The 18,615-nt window shown below is 38.9% G+C and overlaps 1 protein-coding gene across 1 annotated transcript in view; it reads left to right on the forward strand.

Moving 5' to 3' along the window:
* The window catches only part of tesmin (testis expressed metallothionein like protein), a 92,184-nt gene that overhangs the window by 62,666 nt on the left and 10,903 nt on the right, over positions 1–18,615 (forward strand). Inside the window, exons 5-7 of the mRNA XM_063061472.1 lie at positions 704–775; positions 3,570–3,672; positions 16,186–16,323. Of these exons, the coding sequence (XP_062917542.1) occupies positions 704–775; positions 3,570–3,672; positions 16,186–16,323 (313 nt within the window). The remainder of the gene's footprint in view (positions 1–703; positions 776–3,569; positions 3,673–16,185; positions 16,324–18,615) is intronic.

The following is an 18,615-nucleotide window of genomic DNA, read 5'->3' on the forward strand; positions in this document are numbered from 1 at the left end:
GTGTTTTAATGAATGTTTCTGTTGCTTGAGAACTGTTAGACCTCTATTTTATTGGAAGAAAGGGAAATTAGGAAGGAAGCATTTATTGGCTGAGATGATACACACTGATTAAATAAAATAAAGAGTGTGAAGACAAAATTATCCATTAAGACATGGTGGCACGGTGGTGTAGCAATTGGTGCCTCACGTCTCGAGCAGCTTAGGTTTGATGTTGATCTGATGTGCAGTCCTGACTCAATGTGAGCTTTACGCATTCTCACTGCCACTTCATAAATTTTCCCTTTTCTCTCCCACGTCCCAAAGATCAATTGACAAGTGTAAATTACTTTTTAGAGTAGTTAAGTGGCAAATAGAGCCAAAGGGAAGCTGATGAGCATATAAAAGGGAATAATTGCAGAGATGCAGGGAAATAAGGAGATGGGGAATGCGACTCGAAAGAATTACTCTGTTGGGACCAATATTGACCAACCACCCTCCCAAGTTTGAACAGACTGCTCTTGTGTTGTCATAATAATAGTAGCAATGTCACTGTTTGGGTTTATTGCCGGTACCAGTTCATTGAACCTACACAGAGGGATTCATACTTGTTCATATTTATCAGAGGAAAGAGGTCCATGGCTTTCCTAATGGATATTCTTTCTACAGTTCAGCTATAGAAATAATTCATAAGTATATTGTGAGAAATTTCCTTTACTTTGTTCAGATTGCCAATATTGACAACAGACTCAAGGTCTAAAAAGCCGTGCAATTGCACCAAGTCCCAGTGCCTCAAACTGTAAGTAATACAATGTAGCTGTACAGTCTCACGCTAATGGTGCTCTTTCATTTTTATAAACAATACACAGAATGGTAAAAAATATTTAATTGTTTTTCATTGAATTATGTGGTAGTGCTTTTATATGATTCTCTTCACCAGCAATGAATACATAAGCCTAGTTTTACCTCCATTGTTTCTATTTTTGCTTGTTTTTGAACAAGAGATACAAAAAGGAGGTAGGTTTACTGATTACCTGGAGACGAAAGGTTGTGAGAACATAACTTTGTGTATCAAACACCTGCTTTGAGTGGAAAGAGTGGTAAAACTAGCCATGATAAAGTGTATATACTTCTGATGATTAGTTGCCTAACCACATTTTAATACTTGGATTTCTATGTTTATATTAATTTTGTAGGATGTGGATATTGCTGGAAAGGCCAGTGTTTATTGTCCATTCATAATTTTGACAATTTTATAGTCTACATTCTTTAACTGCTTCAGTCCTGCTGGTGAAAAAACCAAGGCGTGGTTGACCAAGGAGGTTCTGAGGTCTGGAGTTAGCAGAGGTGAAGGAATGACAACATATTTGCAAATCAGCATGGTGGTATTACCAGGTGCCTGCTTCTGGCAGTAAAGAGATGGGGATAAGAAAAATTGTCAGAGTGGTCAGCACAAGTAACTCCAGAGAATTCTACAGATGGTCACACACTGCAGCCATTGGTGGAATAAATGAACGTTTAAGATGGTGGATGGGGTGTGAATCAAGTAGGACATTTTATCCGGGATAGTATTGTGCTTGTTGAAAGTCGGAGCTGTGTTCATCACAAGCAAGGGAAGTATTCCGTCATTGCCGTAAGTTAATGGGAGCTTTTGGGCTGTCAGGACTCGCTCTCTGTCTGATACCCAGCCTCTGGCCTGCTCTTGTATTTATGTGAGGAGTCTATTTGTCTTTCTATTATGCAACTGTCCCTAAGGTCTTTATGGTGTAATTCTTGGCGATGATAACACCATCGAATATTGAAGATTGTTGGTTAGATTGCTTTTTGTTAGAGATTATCATTTGGCCTAGCGTTTGTTTAGCAGGCATATTAGAACATAGAAATCTACAGCATCTTGCAGGCCCTTTGGCCCACAATGTTGTGCTGACCATGTAACCTTCTCTAGAAACCATCTAGAGTTTCCCCATGGCATGTATTTGTCAATGTGGAGCGGAGAGAGAGTTTGCAAAACTGCAGAAGCAAAGGATGTTGGAACTGGTGAGGATGGAGTGCCACTTGAGGGCTGTGGGACAGGTTGACGAGAAGGAGTGCAAGGGGTGGGGGTTGGCACAGGTACAGACACACACAGCCCTGAGAGCAGGCAAGGTCATTTGATTCCAAACAACTGGTTTACTGATCACTGCTGAAAGTCACTGTGGTACTTCCTGCTCCCTCCCCTTTCCCTTCCCCTTTTCCCAACCATGATTCCCCTCTCCCTGCCCCCTTCCCACTCTCAGTCCACATTAGAGACCATTAGCAGAATCTGGTTTATCATTACTCACATATGTCATGAAATTTGTTTTTTTTTTGCTACCACTTCTCAACCCTTCTGCAAGTTATCTACTGTACATCTTGCTGCGTGTGATTACGGACAGTTTAGCTTCCTGAAAAGTTACAAGGTTGCAATCTTTAGCAAATACTCCCATTTCTGACGTTATAATTAAAGGAAAGTCGATGCTGAAGCAGCAGATAACTGGGCCTAGGCTTCTGCCCTGAGGAACTCCCGCAGCAAAATCCATTTGTTAGGGATGGTTGAACTTCAATAACAACAACTACTTTTTTTGTGTGAGATTCGTTCAGCAAGAATGTTCGGTATCGTCTGCTAGGTATGTACAACCCTCTCCACTGAAAGTTAAACTGCATAAATCCACAGTTCGAGTTTGAAATTGTTTGCAGAGGACAATGAACAACTAGCTGGGCTGTTTAAAAAGACTGAAGTTAAATTATGAAACTCAGAAAGCAAGTGGTGTTACAGAGATTGAATGCAGAGTATCTTTGAGTCAATAACTTCTTAAGTCTATATAGTTTAGATCAATTGGAAGCAGCATGAAGGAAAGTGCAGTACATGCAAGAGGCCCTTAATTAGATATATGGGAGTAGAATTGGGCCATTCAGCACACATTGTCTGCTCCACCATTCAATCATGGTTGATTTTTCTTTTAACTCCATTCTCCTACCTTCTTCCTGTAACCTTTAACCCCTTTACCAATCAAGAACCTTTCTATGTCTGCCTTAAATACACCCAATAATGTGGCCTGCAAAACCCTCTGTGGCGTAGAATTCCATAGATTCACCACCATCTGGCTGAAGAAATTACTCCTCAACTTAATTTTAAAGGGATTTTCCTTTATCAATGAAAACATCATTATGTTTCATTATTCACAATCTACCACAATGAGTTGACATTTTCATTTTCCCCTTTTCCTGACTGACAGCTGAACAACTGTGCAGGTTTTTATAATTGTACAGTGCAGAATGTAATTGTACAGGCAGAAACACAAAAAGACGTTTTGGTTGCTTTTCAAATCCAGAGGTAGTTCATGAGCATGGAAATCAAAATAACTAAAAAGAACAATATTGGAACAAAAAACAAGGTAAGTTGAATAAAGAAATACAAAGAACTTATTAGAGTGCCTCCTCATATTTTAATAATAATTTTAAAAGGCTTCAAGTTATTTTTAAAAAGTAATTCAGTACTCTGCAGTCCTCCCTGTAAATTTTGTCATTACCTTACTATTTGTAATATATTCTGTAGGTGTCTGTTTCTGCTGCAGGTATTGTGATTGCTTTGCCAATGGAGAGTTTTGCAGTAATTGCAACTGCACTAACTGTTTCAACAACTTTGAGCATGAAGCAGAAAGGTTCAAAGCAATTAAGGTAAGACTGTGGCATCTTTAGATGATATTAGGTGCATATGCTCAACTTCAGTAAAACAGTATTTTTTCATTAAGATTCCTGACTTAATCACCACAGAGTTGTGATTTGTATGATAAACTTTACCTCAGAATCATTCACTTCAACTGCAACTGTTTCATGTTTTATAAAATTGGAATGTAATCTTTATAAATGCTCCAAAATCTGAAATATTATAGAGCCTCCAACTCATTTACTACTGTCTCTCAATTCCACTTTATACCTGGCTCTGTATATTAACAGTGGTAGATAAAGAAAGGTTTATAAAACAACTCTCTTTCTGTGACTAGAACATAGATAACACAGAATAGTACAGTGGTGGAACAGCCCGTTTCAGAATCAGAATCACTTCTAATATCACCGGCATATGTTGAGCAATATGTTAACTTTACAGCAGCAGTATAATGAAATACATGATAAATAATACAGAGGAAAAAAACTGAGTTACACTAAGGCACCACTCCTTGAAGACGTTTTGGATAATACGGAGGCTGGTACCCATGGTAGAGCTGACAGTTTTACAAGTTTCTGCAACTTATTTAGATCTTGTGCACTAGACCCCCACTGCAGATAGTGATGCAGCCAGTCGGAATGCTTTCCCTGGTACATATGTAGAAATTTTTGAGTGTTTTAGTTGACGATTCAAATCTCCTCAAACTCCTAATGAAATATAGCTGCTGTCTTGCCTTCTTTATAGCTGCATCAATATGTTACGTCTAGGTTAGGTCCTCAGAGATACTAAAACCCAGGAACATAAAATTGGTCACTCTCTCCACTTCTGATCACTCTGAGGATTGGTTTGTGTTGCCTTATCTTACCCTTCCTGAAGTCCACAATCAGCTCTTTGGTCCTGCTGACATTGAGTGCCAGGTTATTGCTGCGACACCACTCAACTAACTGGTGTATCTCGCTCCAGTATGCCTTTTGTTACCATGTGAAATTCTGCCAACATTGGTTGTATCATCAGCCAATTTATAGATATTGTTTGAGCTATCCATAGCCACACTGTCATGGTTATAGAGGGAGTAGCGCAACAGGCTAAGTACACATCCCTGTGTTAATTGTCAGTGAGGTGGAGATGCTATTTCCAACCAGCACAGGTTGTGGTCTTTTGTTTAGGAAGTCGAGGATCCAGTTACAGAGGGAGGTACAGAGGCCTAGGTTCTGTAGCTTTTTGCTCACTTGGCCTATGATGTTTATGCTGACCATAATGCCAACTTAAATTAGTTGCATCTGCCTGCATATTGTTTACATCTTGCTATTCCATGAATGTTCATATCCCTTTCGCAATGCCTTTTAAATGGTAACATATCTGCTTTCACCACCTTTCCATGTAATGATTCTAGGCACCTACCATTCTCTGTATAATAAATTTCTGTCAAAACTTTCCTTTAAGCATTCCTCCTGTCACCTTAAATCTATGTCCCCTAGTATGAGACATTTCCATTCTTGGAAAAATGGCTCTATGTACTCCATCTTTGCCTCTTATAATTTTATATACCTTCATCAGTTTGCCCCTCAACCTCCAACATTCCAGAAAAAGCATTCCAAGTTTCTCCTCTCCATATAGCTAATACTCTCTAATGTAGGAAATATCTAGGTGAATCTTTTTTGCAATAAACAATCTGTTGGAGGGATTCAGTGGGTTGAACAGCATCTGTAAGAGGAAAGGGATTATCAATGTTTTGAGTCAAAACCATAGACCTCTTTTGCACTCTCTAAAAAGCCTCTATATCCTCCCTGTAATATAGTGGCCTGAACTGCACACAATATTCCAAACATGGCTTCGCCAAAGTTCTATGCTGCTGCAACGTGACTTCCCAGCTCCTATACTGAGTGCCCCAACCAAATATGATGCATGCCTTCTGTACTACCTATTTCTTTGTGCTGACACTTTCAGGAAGCTATGGTCTTGCACCCCTAAATCTTTCTGTGCATCACACTCCTAAGGGAGCTCCCAAAGTACAGCTCTTCACTCTTGTCTGGATTAAACTCCATTCATTCTTTCTCCATGTATATTTCCAACTTCTTGTAAAGTAAATATTAATCCCAAAATGCCTTCTCCCAGGTCAGATCTTCATTGGTTCCAGAAAGCATGACATCATAGTATCTCCAACATATTGAATGTTGAAAAATATCAGTAAAATGTCTTTAGTTTTTTGTTGGCTCAAGTATGTATTTAAGAAAATATGTTTTTAAAGTTACAATTTGTGATAATAACAAAAGGCAACCCATCACCTACAGGGATTGCCGTTGAGACAGCACTCAGAAGATGCCATCGGTTTTCACTACGCATTTCAATTTTTTGGAGGAAACAACAGTAAAAGTTGTTATGTTTTGTAACTCCAAAACGAATCGAAAGAGAGACGCAGGAGCCCAGACACATTTTGTCTACTTCATTTTTACTTTAGTGTGCATTTATAATGTGGTGGTGTAATGACATATACCATTCACATACTTTGTACATATAACCCGTAATAATTTATATGAACAACAAAGAATGTTTAATCAAATAATATATTTTTACAATCCTACTCAAATATTACTGCAAAGCTATAAACCTCAATATCAACTTATATACATATATATGTATATATATACATGTCTTAACTTGTTACACATATATATACTGTATACAGTATATTATAGAACTACTATATAGACTTCCACAGCAGGGTCAATTTTAAGCTGTGCCATTAAGGCCTAAAGATTTCATCACTGTGGAGGATTTCTTACTCTTGTGGGATTACATCTTTCTTGACAAGGAGTGGCAGGAGAGACTTGTGAAACAATCTCAATTCTCCTACATGGTGGTTGTAGGAGTTGACTCTAGGACTGCATGAAGTGGTTCTGACAACTCTGGACACCTTTCATTTCTACCAGGGCAATGTAGGCCATTGCCAGGGATGGAGAGGTGCTGCTCTTGGCATCTTCTGAACATGTTGGTATTCTAAACAGTACATGGCAAGCTACTCAATCTGATGATCTATGTCAGGCCACCAGACAAAGCTTCGAGCCATTTCTTTAATTTGCCACGCCTAGATGACTGGCATGTAGCTCATCCAACAATTTAACTCTCAGTTTGGATAGTATAAAAACTCTCTATCCCTTTATAAGGCAATTTCCATTAAGGGCAAGTTCATTTTGGTGCTGGTAAAAATGGGCCGGCTCCCCCACCGGACTTAGTCTGGTGAGGAGGGTGTGAGGACACTCAGCAGGACTAGAAAAAACGAGACCTGACAAAGGGCGGATGAGTTCCTTATGAGCCAACGGCCATCTTCCATGGAAGAGACTAAAACCTCACCACGTATCTACGAATCGTATTCTATGCACCTAGTTAGAAGAGACATGATGAACTTGGGCGTTACACCGTGTGCCTGAACCTGCCCAGGGCCTCAGCCTAAGGAAGGGCTGAGCTCAAAGAAGTGGCCGCGGCTGGGGGCTGACATAGCCTCGGGCTCGAGTTCTGCGGGGCGGTGCCAAGGCGGCCAACGAGAACCAACTGGAGGAGAGGCTGTACTCGGTGCTGTTGCAACATCAAAGATGGAAGTGCATAGCCGCCAACCCCGGATTCAGAACGGCACCCACAGACTGACTGACTGAAAAATGGGGGAACTGGAGTTTCTGCTGCACATTCCAGCCATTTTGAGTTGCCATGTAGACCTGATGCAGTGTGGGATCTTTTCTAGTTTTCCTTTGGATAATTTCTGATGTAATGGGGAGACTTTCGATTTGCATCAAATTTGCATTCGATTTTATGACAGGAGGAGTGTCCTCTTTTGTAAATTTTTCAGTTATTTCCTTTTCCAATGGTAAAAGGGAAAATCCATCAGCATTTCCATGATTAGTTATCCTTTTGAATTCAGTCACGTAATTGTGTCCTCCAAGAAGCGGAGCCCATCATTCATGCTGCTGCTGTTAGTAGAACACTCTTCTGTGGGTTGAAAATAGACTCTAGTGGTTGATGATCAGTAATGAGGGTTAACTCTCTCCCATACAAGTACTGGTTAAAATGTTTTACACCCCAAACCAGGCTCAAGACCTTTCTGTCAATCTGTGCATAATTTTTCTCTGCAGTGGTAAGGAATGCGATGGAAAGTCTATGGGCATTCATTTCCATCACATAACATGTGACATGATTGCAGGAGAGGCAAACCAGAGGTACATGATCTTTGGAGGATCAGAGGTGGTGAGGGTCAGTAACTTTAAATTCCTAGGTGTTACTATCTCAGAGGACCTGTCCTCAACCCATCATATAAGTGTAATTGCAAAAAAAGCATAACGCACTTCTACTTCCTTAGGAGTTTGCGGAGATTCTGCATGACATGAAAAACTTTGACTAACTTCTATAGATGGTGTGGTGGAAAGTGTATTGACTGGCTGTATCATAGCTTGGAATGGGAACACCAATGCCATTGAATGGAAAATCCTTAAAAAGGTGGTGGATTCAACCCAGTATATCACGGGTAAAACCCTCCCAACCATTGAGCACACCTCCATGAAATGCTGTCATGGGAAATCTGCATCCATCATCAGAGATCCACACCATGCTCTTTTCTCATTGCTGCCATCAGGTAGAAGCTACAAGAGCCTCAGGACTTGCCCCATCAGGTTCAAGAACAATTGCTACCCCTCAACCATCAGGCTCTTGAACAAAAAGGAGATAACTACACTCATCTATTGAGATGTTCCCACAACCAATGATCTTACTTTAAGGACTCTTTATTTTGTTATTTCATGCTCTCATTATTTAGTTATTTATTTATGTTTGCATTTGCACAGTTTGTTGAATTCTATGCAATACTTGATCCTTCATTGATCTTGTTATAGTTATTATTTTATAGATTTGCTGAGTATGCCAGCAGGAAAAAGAATCTCAGGGTTGAATGTGCTGACATATATGTACACTGATAATAAAATTTAAAGTTTACTTTGAAATTTACTTTACTTTGAAACTATACCTTGAGAGGCGGCACAGGCAAGCTGTACTAGGTGAATACAATGTCTGACACCACTGTTTTCTTTATCTTTTGGAAAGCTACCTCACACTCCTTTGTAATCTTTTCACGATCTGTACTTACGAGTTCAAGGGTTGGAGCACAGGAGCCAGGTTTGGCAGGACCTGTTATAGTAATCGACTAATCCTAAAATGGAGCACAACTGTGACACATCCTGTAGGCTTGGGGCATCCACCACTGCTTGAACTTTCTCAGCACATTTTGTAAATCTTATGTATCAATGGTTTGACCACAGTAAGTGATGCCTAGTTTAAAGAATCCCCACTTGTTGCAATATGCTGTTGTGCTAATATTCATCTAATATTTTTAACACTGTCTTGAGATTTTGGAGATGGTTCTTGTCATCCTCACCAGAAACAATGATGTCATCCGGGTAACACGGAGTGCCTGGGCAGCTTGCAGCACCTGGTTCATAGCATTTTGCCAGAGTGCAGGAGCAAACGCAACTCCAGAAATAAGCCTACTATAGTGATAAAGCTCTTTGTGAGTATTTATGGTGAGAAACACTTTGGACTTTTCTTTCTTTTCCATCTGTAGGTAGGCCTCAGCTGTCCACTTTGCTGAAGTATTTTCCTCCAGAAAGGTTTGCAAGTTACCAGCTATCCTGGGCAGAGGGTATTGATCTACTGTACTTTCGGTACTACATTGATGATTACCTTACAATCACTACAGACCCTGATAGACCCATTCCAAGGGCTCACTCAAGCTTCCATGTGATCTTGCTTACAAGCTACTTCATCACAGATGGTATAAGGAACCAAATGGGTTTTGTAAAACTTGGGGGTCACATTTTCATTTTACACTGTTTTACCCTTGATATGTTTGAGTTTTCCAATGTCATCCTTGAACACTTCTGTGGCATCATCCAGTAACTTTCTTAATTAGCTTTCAGTTGACTCTGTTGCAGGGGGTGTGGCATGCAAATTGTGGATGGTTCTCCAATCAAGTTGTAGTTGTCTCAGCCAATCACAGCCCACTATTCTGCCCTCCTGTTTTTACCACATACAACCCAATGTGTCTTGTTGGTTGTTGTATTTCACTGTTACAAATGTCAATCCCACAAAGCTACATTTTCTTCAGTATAACTTCTTAGTTGGATATCTGCAGGCTTCAATTCAGTATCTTTGAAATGCTGTTCAAACTTATTTTGCGGAATAACTGAAACAGCCAAGCCAGTGTCCAATTCTATTGTAATTAATCTTCTGTTCACTTCTGGTGTAAGCCATATCGCTTGTCTACTGCTAATTTTCACAGTGTAAATGTCAAGGCTAGCCAGTCCTATGTCACTCTCATCATTATCAGATTTTTCATCAACTCTTCTTGAAACTGCAACTTGAATTTTTATCTTTTTCTGTTTCCTGTGCAATTCATTTGTTTTTGTCTGCCCAACATGCTCTTTGTTTATAGACTACTTTGTTGCATTTTTTGCAAGTCTTGCCTTTAAATTTGTACCAGTCTAGTGTGTATGAGCCCCTGCCACGACGTTATGACAAATTGTTCTAGCCAGTAGGGTTTCTGTTTAGACATGGCAATTTTGTTCATGCTCACTCTCATACCTGACTGCAACTCACTTGTGTCTCTGGCTGCTGTTTCGATTGATACAGTGATTTCAACTGCTCTTTTAAATATAAATTGTGCTTCAGTTAGTAGCTGTTTTTGAATGTTTTCTTGTAAGATTCCATAAACTAAACAATCTCTTGGTGCATCATTAAACCAATTACTGATCTGGCAATACTCAGATAATTTCTTCATTTCAGCCATGCAAGCTGAAATGGATTCCCTTCTATTTGATTCCAATTATGAAACTTGTAGCATTCTGTAATCAACAATAGTGTCAGTTCTAAATGTTCCTGAGTTATGTCCCTGCAAAGCTAATTTCAGCTGGTTTGCTTGGAGCAGTCAAACTTCTAAGCAAATTTTATGTTCTTCCACCAATAACACTCAGTAACACTGGCACTCACTTTTCATTGGCTTTGTCAATTGCTTCAAAATAATTGTTCAATTTGTTCAGTATACATAATCCAGTTACCTGTTGTGCAATCAGGTGCACCTTTATTTCTGATGTAGCCTGCCATTTCTGGTCTTTAAAAAAAAATTCTTATGATTATCACCCGTTACTCATTGTTTGTGAACCCGTGAACTTCGTTTGATTTGTGTCTTTTTGTTAAATTGACCGTTTTTCTCTCCTGCTTCCGAAGAAAAAAATGCTGTGCTTTTAAAAGATAATCATAGGATTTCAAACACATGGTAATACTTCATTTTTACTTTAATGAGGGGCACACTTGTGATATGGTGTCACAATGTCTTATGCCATTCACGTACTTGGTATATTTTACCCACAATGAATTATGTAAACAACAAAAAATGCTTAATTAAACAATGTATTTACAACATTACTCAAATACTACTGAAATATTAAATACACAGCAAAAGTCTCACTCCAATCTTACTGCTTTCCTTTCTTCTCCAGTTTTCTGGTTAGACAATAACACTGGTCTGCAGGCTTAGTAAGTACGGTGAATACTGGTTAATTGGGCCATTGATTAATTGGGACAGCTGTTTATTTGGGACAACCCCAAAGAACAAAAACAAATAGAGAAAATAGCCGGGATTCCCTTTGTTTAGTTGGGACACTGTTGTTTAATTGGGACAGGTGACTGTTGCGGAATATTTTCTAACTAGCATCAGTTGTGTGTATGTTGAGTGGCCATTAGACACTACTCCATGCTTAGAGCAAATTGTTTTAAAATAGCGTCACTTGCGAGTTTGTGTTCAAAAAGCAGTGATTTTTGTCATTGACGGTGAGTAATAAACTGTAAGACAATTTAGAACTGTTTTGTTCACTGCGGTTTCAAGCGTTCAGGCTTGGAGATGAAAGGCCGGGAGTGAAAATGAAACAATTCTACTACTTCAAAAGTTAGGAACTACGAAGAATTTGAAAATATCGACAATCATCTTGATTGTTACAATGAAAATGAGGATTTGGAGGATGCAATCGTCAAAGAACTGTTTGAAGGTAGTCCAGTGTACTATGTGTACTAGGTATCTGCACTGATTTTGTTAACTTATAGCAGCGGTCCCCAACCACCGGGCCGCAAAGCATGTGCTACCGGGCTGCGAGGAAACGATATGATTTGGCGATGGGAGTCAGCTGCACCTTTCCTCTTTCCCTGTCACACGCAATGTTGAGCTTGAACGCATGCGAGGTCATTACCCGCGGGTCATCCATGTCAGTGCGGGAAAAAGATCAACTCTTCGAGCTTGTAAATGACGGCGGGATGAAAAGTATGTTTGACATAACATCTCTGCCGGCATTCTGGATCAAAGTCAAGGCTAAATATCCTGAGATAGCCACGAAAGCACTGAAAACGTTGCTTCCATTTCCAACACATCTCTGCGAAGCAGGCTTTTCTGCAATGAATGCAACAGAAACCAAATTGCGGAATAGACTGGACATAAGGAACCCCCTTCGAGTATCGCTGTCTCCCATCACCCCTCGATAGGACTGTCTCGTTACAGGGAAACAAGCCCAGGGCTCCCACTGATTCAGCGATATTGGTGTGTTGCAATGATTTTAATATGTTCATACGGGGAAAATATGTGTTTAATATTCAAACGTTACTTAAAATATTATGATGCTATTGACTTATGTGACTTTTATAACCATATAACAATTACAGCATGGAAACAGGCCATCTCTGCCCTTCTAGTCTGTGCCGAACGCTATTCTCACCAAGTCCCACCGACCTGCACTCAGCCCATAACCCTCCATTCCTTTCCTGTCCATATACCCATCCAATTTTTCATTAAATGATAATATCGAACCTGCCTTTACCACTTCTACTGGAAGCTCGTTCAATACTTACTTCAAGTTCCCCTGTCCTCCCCTGATAATTGACTTATCACTATATTCATGTGAGGAAAATATGTGCTGTGTGTTTAATATTAAATTTGTTAGATAAACCCTTTTAGAAACGAAATTGAGTGTATTAGCCACTTATCACCTATATTCCAGTCGTGATTAACAGCCCCCGAACAGAATCGCCAAAATCGATTTGTAGGGAAAAATTGGCATGTACACGCATGCGCACTGGTGCCCGCGCAAGGCTTCATGGTCATTGTAGTCTTTCTCGGGGTAAACACAACGTATTTGACTGCTACTTTTGTCCGTTGGCAACCCTACCTCCCACCACCGCTGCCCCCCCCCCGCCCCGGTCGGCCGGTCCACAGTGCAGAAAAGGTTGGGGACCCCTGATTTATAGTCAATTAAAATTTTTGAACACACCAGCATACACCGAATGAATTCCTCCGTTGATAACTATTGGGAACTAATACACACTTCTATAGCACTGCAGAAGTTCTGGCAATGTTCTAATTTATTCTGTATTTCATTTAAATATAACATTTTTTACTCAATTTAATGGTAATTTATCCTTTTTATACCTTTTTAAATGTTTCCATGAAACTTCAGCTAATTGGGGCAGCTTAATTGCAGCAAAATATATAGTACTGGTCCTGATGTGTCGCAACTAACTGGAATCCTCTGTACCTTAATTTATTTCACCAACGATGCCATCGTTTTAATTTTATCTTGGAGATCAAACAATGTTTTCTCCTTCTGTGGTACAGCACACTGATTAATTAAGTCACTGAAGTGTAATGTTGTAATGTGACTACTTTGCCTGGTGGTGTGAAGGAAGTTAATGCCAGCTAAAGAAAGACTTTCCTTCTATGAAATCAAGATGCCTGGATTAGATCTTAGCTTAAATGTAACTATTCTACATCCATACAATGTTCTAATGCCTATTCTGACCCTGAAAATCATTTGAGCACTTATCTCCGAAAAACATTTTGTGTTAGCTATTCTAGAGCATCACTATATCAGAGTGCTAAACCACGGGACTTCTTGATTATGACCACAGAGCATAGTAGGAACTGGATTTTTCATGCCATTTCTACAGCTAGACATTTGTAAAATTGTCTTCATATTGAATATAAAATCAAAGTAAAATGCTATAATTTTCCTTAAAGAAATTAGACAATCGATTTTAATTACTCTCACGCTCTTGACAAATTAGTATTTTTTTCATACTCATGCAAGTGATTATTGAAATTTTCCAATGCAGATCCTTCTACAATTCTCAGCGTCCATTCTATAACTTAAACAAATCTGTGCAAAATAATTTCCTTAATTGCTCTAATAGGTGGTTCCCAGTTTACAAACATCCTATTGTGTGCAGACTATATATATGAGCAAGCATTTGGTAGACCGCTGGGACAGATTTGATGGTTGCTGTGGGAATGCAGACATCTTCTCTCATGTGGGAATCATTTAGCAGTTGTATTTTCCAATTTGCAGACTGGCCTGTTTGCTAACAGCTCACACACACGTAACCCTGCTATAATCTTGGAAGAACCTGCATTTTTTATTTTAAATTATGAGTTCAGTTTACTAACCCATTTACACTAGTCAAGAGTCTTTCTTTCATCATTTAGGAAACCTCTGTTAGATCTCCTCCTGATGTTCTCTGTTCCAAGAATTCAACTTCAATCTCTTCACTTAACTGAAGGTTAATGGCAATGTGGACTACATCACTAGATTCCCCTCTGATCCTCTGGTCCCTTCAAACTGTTCACCTTTTTGGAATTTCTCTTAAAATCTTCATTCTTTACTACACGATTCTGATTTTCTCCTAGTGGTAGAATCACACTGCACAAGAGCTGGACTCATTGTTCTTGCACAAATTTTCAGCAACAGATATTAATTAATTTAATGTCCCTGCTCCAACACCATAATCCTGTCCACCATTCCCTTTCTAAGTAATGATCAACTCTTATTTAGAAACATTTCATATCCTATTAGGCAATGCATTCCAAATTCTCCTTATCTCTTTTTCAGCAATTACTTTAAAACTGTATCTGCTAGTGACTGATCCTCTAACCAATTGAAATCATCTCTGCAGCAATTCACAACCTTTAATATGCCATTTATGTCCCATGTAATTGTACATCTCTAAATCCTTCAGATCTGTTTGTAAGGTGTCTGGATTGTGCACAATTCTTTGGTTTAGTATCACCTGAAAGTTGTAAAATAATAGCACATCTTACTTTAGCATCCGTTGTTCCCAAGTATTCCATATCCATTCTGAATATCCTATCAATTTGCCTAACACCATCAAAGACCTGTGACCATGCTACCAATCTCATGTGGCTGAATCATGCAAAATGTGCATTTACTTCAGATTTCACACTCTCATAGTATTTCTGCAATGCTTGTACTCTCCTAGTTTGTCTCAAGATCACCCACTCTCTCCCTGCTGAGTCTATGTAACTGTAGGGAAAATGCTAAAGTCGTAGATGTGCACATGTGCTTTCACAATTCAAGCTATCTTTCAAACAGGGAAATGGAGTTTAAGATTCCTTCATCTGTGATGTAAAGTACTCACTAATATCTGTGAATGGTCACAGGACATTCTGCAAGAGGAAGAAGACCATCAGAACACATAAAACCAAGTTGTGGGTAATACAAGGCATGAATTGTGTTGTTAAGGATGGGAATATTGCACCCCCCCCCCCCAAGCTATTGTGCATTGTTAGCTAATTGTTTTAAAACAAGCCTAGCATCCCTTTAATCTGGGCTGAATTTACAATCAGTCCCAGAAAAAAAATGTGGCTTTATTAATAGATATTGTGGTGTAAAATGCAGAACACAAAGTAGGGTAAAGATTATCAACCTTTCTCTTAAGATTGTCATTCCAAATTGTTCAACTTCCAGCAATTCGCTCATCTAACGATCATACAGTACTAATTGCTTCATGTCTGTAATGAATGGATTCTTTAAGCAGTCAAATACTAAATTGCATGCATGAACAGACCAATTTGTTACAATCCTCATGAATAATAAGCAACATTATGAAAGAGACCCACATCATTCTAAACTTAGGTTTTCCCAGAATCCAAGAAGTAAATGATGGCATCTCTTTGCCTGTGTAAGCCCTTTACCACAACTTGAGCATAATTGTGAAAATGACTTAATACAACATCTGATTTTGAAACTAAAGCCAAGTAACAAAGCTTCTGGTTGCTGACTATCACTAGCCAATGACCTGTACTCCTATCTCTGGTAGATCTGGGTGTTGAGCATTGAAGTCCATTACACAGTGGATGGAAATTCCTAAACTTATGAAAATTAATTTCCATATTGTGTAGAACCATTGATTTCTGAAAAGAACCGTGGGACTGTGGACTGCAGAATGGTACTCACCTACTTTCACAAATGTAAGACGAAACGCTACAGCAGATCGTCTGAGGTTTGGGTGAAATACAGACAACTGGCATATACGGGTGACAATATCCATTGACTTACATATAGAAATGTCTAACTATTAATCTAAGAGCTGAAAGAAAAGTCAGTAAAAAATTGCACTTTCTATCACATAACATCTTTCTGCTACTTCAGGCTTGTTTAGATCGGAACCCTGAAGCCTTCAGGCCAAAAATAGGAAAAGGGATGCTGGGAGAAATCAAGTTACGGCACAACAAGGGCTGTAACTGTAAACGCTCAGGATGTCTAAAAAATTATTGTGAATGTTATGAGGTGAGCCACATGGTATTGGTGAAGTCTTCTTTTTCTCCTTTATAACATCTTAAAAGAACAGTTCTACAAAAAAATAGTGTTAGCTTGATGTAATGCCCAGATGATAAGTAGAATCAATATTGGCAACAAAATTGCTGGAAACATATGTAAATTAAGAGAAAAATAAGTTTTAACATTTTGCCTAATATTTCCTGTTCCAGTGATGACAAGGCGATCAAGGTTTGCTAATCATTATACTGTAAGAATGATAACAATTCTGGCATCTAGAGTCATAAGAGTTACCCAGCAGGGAAATAGGCCTTATGGCCCAAATTGATGGAAGATTACATATAGGAGCTGTTGTTGGGACATTCCCTGTAACTGTAACACTTGATTCTACATGGTTATTTTTCCCTTGTACTACTTCAGTGCATTAATATAATTATTATAGGTGGCATGCAAAACAATGTTTTTTCACTTTACCTCAATCAAATGACAATAATAAACCAATTTATCAATGTACCTGTAAGCTTACAGTCTCATATGAGGAATGTTACCAAATACTTCCTGAAACTGCCTTTCCATGACATGCTACTCTTCAAGAATTTCAGTCTATTTTGCCCGGTACGTTCTGCAGCAATTATGATTTAGCAAGATACCACTGCAATCATCTTAGAATCAGATGTTTGATGTCAACAAGACCATTAGTTGCAAAAACCATTGAAAAGCTTAAAAGTGCTGAGGTTCAAATGATCTTTAACATCATACTAAATCATAATAATTGCTGCACAACAGACTGAAATTCTTGAAGAGCTGATTGCTTTTGTATGTTATACAAAGGGATTTCCAGAAAGCATTTGATAACATTCCTTGTATAAGACTGTAAGCTCGCGGAGATCATGGAACTGAAGTTCAATTATTGACTTGTTGACTGGAATCAGTGAAACAGCAGAGGGAAGGAATAAAGAACATGAAGTGTATGGAGGATGTGCTGCAATCTGTGCTTCTGAACAATTCAGATAATGGTACAGTCAGTCACAGATCCAAGTTTGATGTTGACATGCAATTAGGCAGCACTCCATGCAGAAGTTTTGCTAGGACTTAAGATACAAAGAAATATTAAGAGAGTCAGAAAGGACTGCTGCACAGATATAGGCATTTTGGTCCATCAAGTCCACATCAACCATCAACCACCCATTTAAACTAATCCTAAATTAATCCTGCTTTTAATTCACCCACATCTCCACAAATCGGTCACTCACCTACACACTAGGGGCAATGTAGAGTAACCACATAATCTACCAACCTCCACCTCTTTGGAATGTGGGATGAAACTGGAACTCCCAGTTGGTCAACTAGACAGCAAGCAACCTCTAAACAGACGGTATATATGGTGAAAACTGAACTTGGGTTTCTGGCATTGTAAGGCAGGGGTTCTACTGACTGTACCAATGCTGCCTAGCAGATCAAACATACTGACGCATCTAAAATAAAATGAGTTAAATGTAAACACGTGTGATGGTACATGGTAGAAAGATGGTACTTTCTAAATAAGAGAAAATTAGATGTGGAGATCCAAATATTTTTTGGGATTACATGTGCATGGATCATTAAAATATTATAGATAGGTACAGGAAATAAATAATGGAATATAATCTTCACACCTGAAGCACAAAAGGTAGTATTTGAGTTTCATTTAAAGAAAGTCTGTATGCAACAAACATGTGAGCACTTTTGGGCCCCACATTTAGGAAAGTAGAGGTGGTCTTAGAAAGAAGTGTAGTATTGATGTATCACATTGATATCTGATGACAAAGAGGACAGATTAAACTAATTCTCAGTTTATTACTTGTCATTTAGGAGGTTGAGAATGATTTGGTTGTAGTTATCAGAAACATTGAATCCCACAGTATTGAAAAAAGTCTGTTCAGTCCACCTCATCCACGCCAAATCTGATGCCTATCTACACTAATTCCATTTGCCTGCATTAGCCCTGTATCTCTCTATGCCATTCATATCTAAGTTCCAAGTGCCCTTTAAACTTTGCCATTATATCACCTTCTCTGTGAAAATTTATTCCTCAGATCTCCTTTAATTTTCTCCCTGCTCACCTTAAACCTGCACTCTCTGGTGTTTACTTCCCTGTTCTGAATAAATATTCTGACCATCTGACTTATCTATGCCCCTCCTAATTTTATAAACCACTCAGCCTCCTATGTTCCATGAGAACAAACCCAGCCTATTTAATCTCTCCTTATAACTGGAGCCACAATTGCCAAGGAGTATTGGTAAGAAAGAGAGCAAGATATTATT

This window comes from Mobula hypostoma, chromosome 11 (genome assembly GCF_963921235.1).
Source record: "Mobula hypostoma chromosome 11, sMobHyp1.1, whole genome shotgun sequence".
Taxonomy (NCBI): domain Eukaryota; kingdom Metazoa; phylum Chordata; class Chondrichthyes; order Myliobatiformes; family Myliobatidae; genus Mobula; species Mobula hypostoma.